Consider the following 11201-nt stretch of genomic DNA (forward strand, 5'->3'; position numbering starts at 1 on the left):
ATTTTGTTGGATAAGCTTGAGACAAATTCAGAAAAAACTACTTTCGTATCGGACCCGCTTGTGGTGTGTATCATCGTTTTACTGAAAAAAACACGAGAGAACCTCTCAAGTAAGTGAAGTCATGAAAATTGATGTTTTTTTTTCCTCAGCCCCCCCACATATCGGTCCAAAAAAAAAAAAAAAAAAAAACAGACGCCTTCCTGCTGTGTGTATCAAATTTACAAGACATATCAAATTTCACTTTACAGTTACTTTTACAAATTATTCCATTACCTAATATGACTATTGAAAACGTATTTCAAAGGTAGAGAGCACAGCATGCAACTATAAGGTTATGTACCAGTGTCACATACTGGAGCAATTATTTTTTGATTAAACAGACATCATTCTGTAAATTCTGCTGTGTCTATGCACCCTTGTTATGAAATGTGGAGAGACTATTTTGCCTCATTCATTTTCCGGCCTAAGTTTTTCACACCATCACCAAAATTTGGAGTGAAAAAAAATGCACTGGAACTGGAATGGAATGCACTTTGCTCTGATGTCAGACTACTGATGGTGTATTTGCATGGTGTGCAACAACTGATATGATATGACAAGTTACGATGTATTATTTGAACCAGTACTGTTGATTTCTAGTGTCAATTAATTTATTTTTACCAATTCACCTCGGGGGGGGCATGGTGGTTGGGTCGTTTGCGCATCGACCTCACAGTGCAGAGTTGCAGGGTTCAATTCCAGTCCCGGCCTTCCCGTGCGGAGTTTGCATGTTCTCCGCGTGCTTGAGTGGATTTTTTTTCCAGGTACCTGTACTCTAGTTTCCTTCCACATTCCAAAAACATGCATGGCAGGTTAATGGAACACTCTAAATTGTCCCTACGTGTGAGTGTGAGCGCGAGCGCGAGCGCGGATGGTTGTTCGTCTGTGTGTGCCCTGCAATTGGCTGGCAACCAGTTCAGGCTGTTACCCCGCCTACTGCCCGAAGACAGCTGGGATAGGCTCCAGTACGCCCATGACCCTTGTGAGGACAAGCCGATTCAAAAATGGATGAATGGATGGATGGATGGTTTTCACCTTGGTAAGAGCATATCTCATCGTGCACTTCCATTGTTTTGGAAGTAACAATTAATTATGATGTGGGATATCTCGTTTTCAAAATGAGACAAAATCTTTTTCTTTGAGCAGTGCAGGGCTTTGAAAATCAAAACATGCCAAATTCAACAGGGTTGAAGTAGAAAATTGCCGAAGTATGCATAAAAGAGTGGAAAGCATGGCCTGCCTGAGTCATTTTTTTTTCACTTTCTTCCAGGGAATCGCGCTGCCAGTGGAAGAAGACCAAGGTAAAGAAAGGGTGCCAGGAAAAAAGGGGTGTGTTTGCCAATGTACATATATTGTGGTGCTATTTTGGGATTACCGCGGTCATCCAGGGGAGCACCGCCCAGACCTGCCCTCTGTCTCTATGGGGATGGGTGCTTTCTAACTTTGATGGATGGAAAAAGATTGGAGGAGTGGCAGGTGGTACACAGGAGTATGGCACAGCTCCCACAGCGAGGAGCGTTTCACACAATGACCCACCACTAACGACTCTCCCCGGAAAACACACACAGGCCTCTGCTTGCAGCTGGATGATAAGCAGCTTGTTGCATTTGATAGCTTGACATAACAGGGAAGTCACGGGCCAAAAGTTTTGACAGGGATTGAAATTTTGTGTCTCCCTGACTTTGCTCCTTTGGCATTTTTCACAGATTTTGTATTCTGAAAACCAATAACCACATTTTGAAAATTACTTTTAAATATGTTTATTTATTTATTTATTTTTTGGGTAATAATTAAAACTTGTGCAGCAAGTCAATGCCTTCCAGTGATGACCCATTGTCAGAATGTGCAATTAGGCATACCAAAGCTAGGTTGAGAAAAAAAAAAAAACTTATTTACCCGTTACTGTACTATAACAACATATAAACAATTCAACTAATACAGATGATAACTGAAGCATTAAAATGAGTCAAACACAAATTTTAGTCACTGCCACTGTTGGTGTATGTTGTATTAACATTGAAACAAAGACATTTTTCAAGATGAATTGTGATTTGCTCATGTTGGATTAAAGGAGTCACTCCATTCTTCCATCCATCCATCTTGTAGCACACAGTCTTTATTCTTTCTATCCTGCCGAAAGTGGCTCATTTGAAAGGATGGTCCTGTCTCATGCAAGTCAGTCGTGTCTCATATGCTCCTTGTCCAATGGTATGTATGGCAAGTATGGATTTGGTGTTTTTCCATGCCGTTGCCTCTGATTGATCAGTCCTTCAGCAAGTGCCTGGACTAAGGCTGTTCCCACTAGTTATATATATATATATATATATATATATTGCGGACCAGCAATTAAAAAAAGTCACATTTCCACCACTGAAGGAGATAAAGCAACAGTTCTGATTTTATTTTATCTTAACTCAACTCAACTCAACTCAGCTGTATTTATAGAGCACTTTCAAACAGCCATCGCTGCATACAAAGTGCTGTACATGGACAACTAACATAAGGTATATACAGCAATAAATCAGTAACAAAGATAGTAGAAGGCACCAAACAGTAAAACTAAGATCAAATCTGAGTCATGCTGAGTTAAATGCCATAGAATACAAATGAGTTTTGAGGTGGGTTGGGCAGCGAGGGGGCTTGCTGAATGTTCAGTGGGAGGTCATTCCAGAGAGAGGGACCAGCAACGGAAAAGGCTTGATCCCCTCTGAGCCTCTGTTTAGTTCTTGGGACTTCTAAAAATGTCTGGTCCGCAGACCTGAGGTGCCGGGCAGGTGTGTAGGGGCGGATGCGCTCAGAGAGGTTAGGTGGCGCAAGGTCATTTAAAGATTTGAAAACAAATAATAGGATCTTGAAAAGAACTCTAAAATGTATAGGGAGCCAGTGAAGGGATGCCAGAGTAGGAGTTATGTGCTCCCTCTTATGAGTACTACGAGTAACGCTAAATATGACAGTGTATATCATAGTGTACTGCTGGACAGGTTATAATAGTGGGTGGAACTTTCAAAAGCAGTATGCTATTCGCTCATGCCTTACATATTAAGTCTTCAGTCAGTCGCACTCTTGACAATTTCGTCACAGACGATCGATGTGGTGTATTTGATAAAGGCCCAGATAAGATTTGGCGCTTTGCGGACGTGTGTGCAGGATGTCATTGTATTTCATTCATAAATACGTGAGTGTGGGACAATCATCTCTCTGAGTAATTGTAGATATCTATTCATTTTAGGAATTATATTTGTTTCCGTAAATATTTTATTAGCACCACCAACTCCAAATCTTGGGGGTACGGGGGTTGCGGTTAGGTGGGTCACACACGGCCGTCCGATCAGTTGTGTGAGGCAGTCTCCAATTGGCCACGATAGGCGCGGAGCCGATTAAAGGTACATCATCCGCAAGAGGAGAACTTCATCCGGCCTCTTGCGGTTCCTTTAACTGTAACTGCACTTTGTGCGCGCGCGTATCGATTTCCTGCATGCACTCCAGCGAGTTCTTTCCTTATGCATGTAGATCGCGTGTGGACGCAAACCTCTCTCGGCAGAATTCAAAGGCATTCATGAGGGAAGCCGCTCCGACTGGCCCAGAGTTGCCTCCGACAACGGGCCCACAGAAGAGCAAAAATGCCCGATTTTATCTTCACATGGGCTGCCAAGATTGTTCAATGAAGCATGACAATGTCGATGATCAGTCGTTGACAATTTAATAGTTGGCAAGTCATGTCTTATTATGTATTTATTTTTTGATTTATTTTGGCTCATTGTTTCTTTCTTGAAACTGCTTCATCTCCCATCTCTCCCGCTGGCAGTATTCCCACCACAGGCCAAGGAGGAAACGCTGACGCAGGGCATCTTGGCCTCGCTGTAGAACGAGCCCACTGTGATGGGGCGCTCGCTTGCGACAACCTCTGTGCTGGAGGAGCGGGTCCCCCGAACGCCGGCGCTACTACTGAATTGGTTCTTCTTTTGGTCACCTGGAGAATGGTCGCCTGTTCTTTTGCCACCGCCTGTCGCAGCACTCTGGTGTACAGAACAACTTTGTACCATTGTCAAATCATGATGTTTCCTCACATTAATAACAACTTTTCAAACCTGCCAAAATGATGTTGTTTGCATTTGTGGCAGGGCAGCGTGGGATGCGTGACACCAACGTTAATCGTGTTTTGTACGTTTTTGTACCGTATTTATGACTTTTTAGATCCTATTTTGATCTGAGCCATGACTGTTGGCGCAAGAGTGCAGTACCTGTGCTAATTTGGTCAAGTATAGTTGTTCGTGGTGTCAGTGCAATACAATTAAAATATGAAGTCTCTAGGCAGCCCGCTGGTCCAGTGGTTGGCGCGTAGACCTCAGAGTGCCCAGGTCGTGGGTTCGATCCAAGCTCCGGCCTTCCTGTGTGGAGTTTACATGTTCTCTCCGTGCCTGCGTGGGTTTTCTCCGGGTACTCCGGTTTCCTCCCACATTCCAAAAACATGCATGGGAGTCTGATTGAACACTCAAAATTGTCTCGAGGTGTGAGTGTGAGCATGGATGGATTGTTCGTCTCTGTGTGCCCATCATCCGGTTCAGGGTGTCCCCCGCCACCTGCCCGAAGACGGCTCGGATAGGCTCCAGCATGCCCCGCGACCCTTGTGAGGATGGATTTCATGCTAACAGCATGAAATAAACATTTGTATTTCTTGATTGATTTTTAATTATATTTATATTTGTTATTTATTTCCACATTTTCTATTGTGTTATGCATTGTTTAATAATCATGTATTTTACCCTTTTTTAATATTTCTTCACTATGACATATTTTTAGGACATTGTCTGCTCTATATTTTCCTTTTGTATTTTAATTATTTTGACTGTATCTGGAAATATAAAGTGTTTAAAAATAAGGCATACAACATTTAATGGTTCTAATATTTTATTTAAACAAAACATGAAACAACCAAGAATATTTTAATATCATCATAATAATAAAAAAAAGAAACAAAACATTCATTTATGCAACTTTTAGAGTAAACACCAATACACAACAGATGTGTTACTTATTAACAAGTGAAAAAGGTAATTGGGGACTTGAGTTATGCATGGTCACTACACCATTTATTAATTCACACTTAAAATGCACTTAAAACACACTTCATTGTTCATAAATATATCATATTAATGAGACATATGATTCACCTTGTGCCTACACAGAAAAGCAATAGTCAATGATTTTGAATCCCGGAAGGACATTAAGGCACACAATAGAAACCTTGCTGATATAGTTTAGTCATGCTTTAATATCGTGGTTCCAAAAATGTATGCAAGAGCTACAATGCAATCCATTATCAACTAAATGAGAAATATTAAGCTAATGTGCATGCTCCATAAGACAGGTAACATCGAAAAGAAAGGCTGATATGAGAGCAGGAAAGAGCACATTTGGTCTGGGAGCACTACCACCTGCCTCTCTTTCTATGGTAAAGTGCACAATATTTTTGTATTGGGTGGTATCACTGCACGTTTAAGTCTGAAAAAATGAAACCTGGACAATAATATCACCAAAGATAAAATCCTTTGGTTTACACAAATCAATTATTGCCGGTTAGAAGTAACAGTCTCGTCAGGTCCTCATTTAAATGTCCAAAATGAGTAAAACTGAGGCGGTAGCATACTTAAATTATCCTTCTGCTCATTTACACATCAAATCTGCAGTGCAAGAAGTTAACGACTAAATCGCTTAGGAGTATTGTATTTTAGTTTAAATTCAGCAGGTAATCATACCATTGTTCTCATGTGATATTTTTTTTCTGCACCGTACGATGACAAGAAAGACTTTCTATCCTATGCGGAATGTAACTTTGTATGGACATGCCGAGAAGAAACCTCAGTTGGGTTGTGTGATGTTGAATGATTGTCTGTGCATTACAATGACATGGTCCGGACATGGCAAAACAGGCACTCGGGTGACGGCGGTCATGAAGCGTAGTACAAAAAGCAGAAATAAAAACAAACAAACCCCTTTCCTCATCCACCCCGCCCCCTCCCAAAAAAAACCCCAACATATCTTGGGGAAGACAATGCGAAAGGCTTGAATGCGTAGAATAAGCGTAAGGCATATTGTCAAATTTGTGTTTATACAAAAAAATGTGATACATAACATTCAGTATAAATGAGCAATGAGAATAAAAGATCAAAGAAAACAAATCTATTTGTTCACATACTCCCTGACGTCATTCCCAACCTTGGTCCATTTTCCCCATAAACAAATCATGAAAATGATACAAAAGTGTCATATAAAAACGTTGCACTTGGGGTTATAATTTACCATCATTTGCATTTCTGTGTCTGCTGCTGTCTGTCATTTTCTCTACAAGTAAGGCACCAATTTATTTTCTGCGGTCTGACAGCGCGAAACGAAACAAAATGTAGACACAAGACAGTTGTTATCACCGCATTAGTTTGTCCATGCACGAACTTGACACCAATACCAAACACTCCAAATGAAGATTGTCATTTGTCAATTAAGGCAAGTGTTGCCATTGATATCGCTTTCCGTTTGTACAAATAACATAACAGATATACTTACATATTTAGATTAGATATTCAAACGTTGTGAATCTGGAACAAGTCTGAAGAAGGAACTGATAGCAACACAGGACAGGTGGGAGATCCTGCTTCGTGGTGGCTCTTCTTCATCTTATTGGTCTTCTCCTCAGTATTGTTTTTAGTTGAAAGTTGTGTGTGCCTGTGTGTGTTTGCTGCTGCTGCTGCTGCACAACCATTGATCAATGATCTAAGCATGAGTGTGAACGGAAATGCTGGAAAGGTCATTCCTGATGATCTCGTTAACTGTGGAAACAAACACAACAAAAAAATACCAGGTCATTTTTTTTCTAAAATCACACCCTAGCACATGAGTTAATATGATACAGCATAATGTGTTATGGCTGTGTAATGTTCTGTCTTGATTGTGTTTGAGCTCCAGCTGGAGTGACGGACGTTTCCCTCCAGCAGGCGCATCTGTGCCACATTTCCAATCAAGCCTTGCCATGTATTTAAGGACTGTCTGATTATTGACCTTGCTCGCTGTTGTGCTTCAAGTGTTGTATTCTAGACCTCTCGATATTATTCATAGTCGCTCTCGTTTTGTTCATCGATCCTTGTTTTGTCAGTATTTTTGTTTTTCAGTTATTGCTCTTGATCACTGTTCTCGTGCTATTGGACGTTTGATATGTCGTTTGTTTATTGTCACAGTGTTGAACCTTGCCTTGCCAAGCAATTTTTCTTCCATGCATTGTTTTTCCTGGCTCCTTGTGACAAAAAAAATCAGTTTGTACTTTGTTTATTTTCTTTAAGAAATATTTTTGTTATCGCACATTGTCTCAGCCTGCATTTTTGGAATCTGAAAACATTATTCGTTTCGGTCTGAACGTGACAGGCTAGAGGTTGAGAAGTCACATAACGACTGTATTATAAATCACTTCCTACGTTACACGCCATCCCTCCATGTACTCCGACTCAATCAAAGAACAAAGTGTGTCTCATTTAGAATGATGACATTTTTACTTTTTGTTGGCCCAAACACATCCTTGTCACCGGATTATCGGATTTGATGAGCAAGGAGGTCAGGTCAATTTAACAATGATGTTATGGCTTTGTATCAGGCAACTTTTTGTCTCCAGCTGACTCCTGGCACCTTAAGGGATCATATTTGCATGTTAGCTGGAAATTCCTATTATATGTCATCAAGTTTTGAGGATTTGTAATATGAGAGAGAGAAAGTCACAATTTCATCGGAATAAATTAGCACTAATTGATTGACCCAAGTGATTAGTAGTATGTCAAGCAAACTGTTGACTGCCCGATGCAGTCAACAGTTTGGAGCACTCCCCAAACCTTTTCACTGAAATATTTCCAAGAACAAGATGACATCTCATTAAAAGAGACCAAGTTACACAACCTGTGTCAACAAGCTTGCTGTACATACATGATGCCTAACATCACTTTGGGCAAAAAAAAAAACGACATCAAATAGTGGAATTCGGAAATACCGTTAACCTGGAATCCAAACAATCTATTGTCCTTGAAAAGTCATATCGGCCCCGTGCACACATCTCTTCACACAAGTCATCCTTGTGTCTTTCCTGTGCCTGCGCCTTTCCCACAGTCGGGCAGGCGCAGATCAGCCTGCTGCTTTTATCTACTTTGTATTCTTTGGCAAAACAGAGGGAAGTGAGCGAGAAGATGGCGAGGACCTCGAGTCCTGCAACTCAACGCAAACAAGAAGCTCCCCACTTATAAAGCTGATTGCGATAAAGCTGACTGATGTAGACGGCGACAGACGGGGGTCTAACAGTGAGGAGTCAAGACAGGAAGTGCACCCACCTTATGGCAACGTGTTTTTACAAGATACGCTGGCACGCTGATTTAGTCAAGGGCGTCATCGGAAGAAGACATGCGACGAAAGGTGAGGTGAGAAACTCGCTTGACAAGTCACAATCTAGTTTGATCAATAAATGAGGTGAATTTGATCATACAGTTTTGAGAGATATTATAAGTGGGTTTAATATATGTTATTATAATGTTGTTTGTTACGGTGAATTTGCATGAGAAGTGCTTCTAATATCTTGTCTTCGTCAGAAATCGCAAAGGAAGATTGCACGCTTTGAAGCAGGCCACACACACACGTGCGCGCATGCACACACACGCACGTTGTATGGGACTCACCTCCTGAAACAGGAGGAACTCCCATTGGAAAAACACAACCTGTGCCAACATTGCAGGCTGTTTTGAACTCTGTTTGGCTCAACAGGCATTTACGTGCATGCTTAGGGTTATTTTTAGCTCTGCCACCGCAGGGCTTGAAGGAAGTGTGCACACATTTAACAATGAAACCATCTAACTTTTATATCACTTCTCAACTCTAGAGCCAAGGTGAGCAAATTGCTCCAGGTAGTCCTGAAGAGCGAGGGGAAAACCCAAAAGCCTGGTCGTTGAGAAAAAAAAAAGATCTTTTATATTGCTTTTAAAAAACAAAACAAAACAAAAAAAAAACCCAAACAACAATCACATCCTTTCTTTATTCAAACAATTCTGAAACTGCAATCATGCAGCTTCCATTTACCGCTATTAGCAACTCATACTTTCCACTGGCAGACCTGATCATGTTCCATTCTGAGAAAAAAGGTGCTAAAGTGACACAAAACGTGCAAGTTTCTCATTTTGTTTTTGTTTTACGTACACAGCGTCAAGAGTGAAGACCACAGAAGCAGGATGTGGTCAGATGTCACCCCAAACCAAAGACACTATCTTTAACACTTTCATCTGCCAGACTGCCATAAAATAAGAAGAGAGGTGGCCACCACATACATGCAAAGATCTTGCAAAGTCTCTAAAAATATTGTGATTTTTTTTTTTTTTTTTGCATCAGTAAAACAAAATAAGATCAAGTCAGGTATGTGTCATGACAGCATTTCATTTTGCAATCAATCCCACCTTCTCTGAAGTGACTAGATCAATCTCAGATATGCAGCATGAAGGAATGCAGTCAGACATGCTTGGGAACATTTTGTTCAACGTGGAGTCTGGCTGCAATGCATCATTCTATTGCACAAAGAGCACGGACAGGTGGAGAGCGTTAAAATCCCGGCTATTTTGCCCATGAACACATGATATGTTTTAGCAAATTCATCGTGTCATCTCAGCGGACAGCTGGACAAACATATTTGATTTGGTTGTTTTTTCTTACTTCGTTCAGGAGCTCAGTCTAATCACGGAAAGCTGTAACTGAGAGGATACACGCTCATGAATAAACAAAAACAGTGGAAAAATGAACTGCATTATTCCCCTGGCGAAAAGAGAAAAACATGTCGCGGTAGACTGACTCAAACATTAGTGACATTGTTCATTAGGAGCAGAGCCTTTGCGATCAGTGGACCATAAGAGCAACCTGCCATGACCTACAACATATTAACGCTGCTTGGGCAGCTGAGAGATTTGTTGAATAAAATACGAGCCACGAAAATATGAATGCACCTTCCAGAAATGTGAAGTCTATTGAATGACTGACTGGGTAATTGAACCTGACGCACATTCAAATACATAAATGTCTCATAGCTTCAAAGTAGTAATATGACCACCATTTAGACAAAGGCATGCTGAACACCAATAGCTCTCCCTAAAAGAAAAAAAATACACAAAGCTGCGTAGGTGGAACCTTGTTCAGGTTCTAATAAGATAATATAATCTAGAAGGGTCAATAAGTTAGAACATCTATCAGACAACACCACTTGACAACTGTTCATGCTCATTACAACACTTCATTTTTTTTGGCCTCTGCCCAGAGAAACACAACAAACAGTAAAATGTGAATAAGGTGTCCAGACAGATGCAATCACTGACAATTCATCCACTTTGTCATTGTTTTCATTGCACACAGATGCATTAGCTGTGATTCTAATAAATGTCATACGCTTATTGACTAAGTTGCTACTTGAGTATCCATATATCGGTCTGTCCTTTATCAGCCGTGATTCGAACGCAGAATCTCTCAACTGTGAGCTGGGCTGCTCCACTACCATTTGGCCTAAAATCAAATGTAAGGGAGATATTCGTTGGCCGTTGCTTCTGTCAGAATGATGACAACGTGATCCTTTTACTTTTGCCCAAAGCTAACGGCAGATGGACCCAAGGCAGAGATCTGGAAAAATTGGAATAGTCAATTTCAAATTCAAACTATGACCGATTTAATACATTAGAGCAAACGTAACCCAACCTTGAGCATTATGCCAAAACGGATTCAGCTTGAAGCTGACCTGTTCCAGCGCCTTTGTCCAGACTGTTAGCGAGGAGTGTTGTGCACTCGAGTTCAATAATGTCGGGGCTTCTTCAGAAACCTAGTGGCTTCCCTGTGGTCTAGACGCCCCAGAGCCACTCTTAGTGTTCAGCAGGTGAAACCTGATCTCCAGCTAAATCAGTTGCGATGGCAATGAGCTGGCGGAGAGTGAAAAAAAGTAACCCAACCTTGAGCATTATGCCAAAACGGGTTCAGCTTGAAGCTGACCTGTCCCAGCGCCTTTGTCCAGACTGTTAGCGAGCAGTGTTGTGCACTCGAGTTCAATAATGTCGGGGCTTCTTCAGAAACCTAGTGGCTTTCCCTTGGGGTAGGAGCCCCCGCGGCACCCTTTG

The 11201-nt window shown here is 41.2% G+C and overlaps 1 protein-coding gene across 5 annotated transcripts in view; it reads right to left on the reverse strand.

Annotated features, from left to right (window-relative positions):
• Positions 1-4971: 4971 nt before the first annotated feature.
• The window catches only part of LOC109529694 (nuclear factor of activated T-cells, cytoplasmic 1-like), a 65708-nt gene continuing 59478 nt past the window's right edge, over positions 4972-11201 (reverse strand). For all 5 annotated transcript variants that reach the window (XM_019893098.1, XM_019893096.1, XM_019893097.1 and 2 more), the window contains one exon: positions 4972-6863. In XM_019893098.1, coding sequence (XP_019748657.1) covers positions 6808-6863 — 56 coding nt within the window. In that variant the 3' untranslated portion in view covers positions 4972-6807. The remainder of the gene's footprint in view (positions 6864-11201) is intronic.

The sequence above is a fragment of the Hippocampus comes genome, unplaced genomic scaffold, assembly GCF_001891065.2.
Source record: "Hippocampus comes isolate QL1 unplaced genomic scaffold, H_comes_QL1_v1.1 scaffold94, whole genome shotgun sequence".
Lineage (NCBI taxonomy): Eukaryota > Metazoa > Chordata > Actinopteri > Syngnathiformes > Syngnathidae > Hippocampus > Hippocampus comes.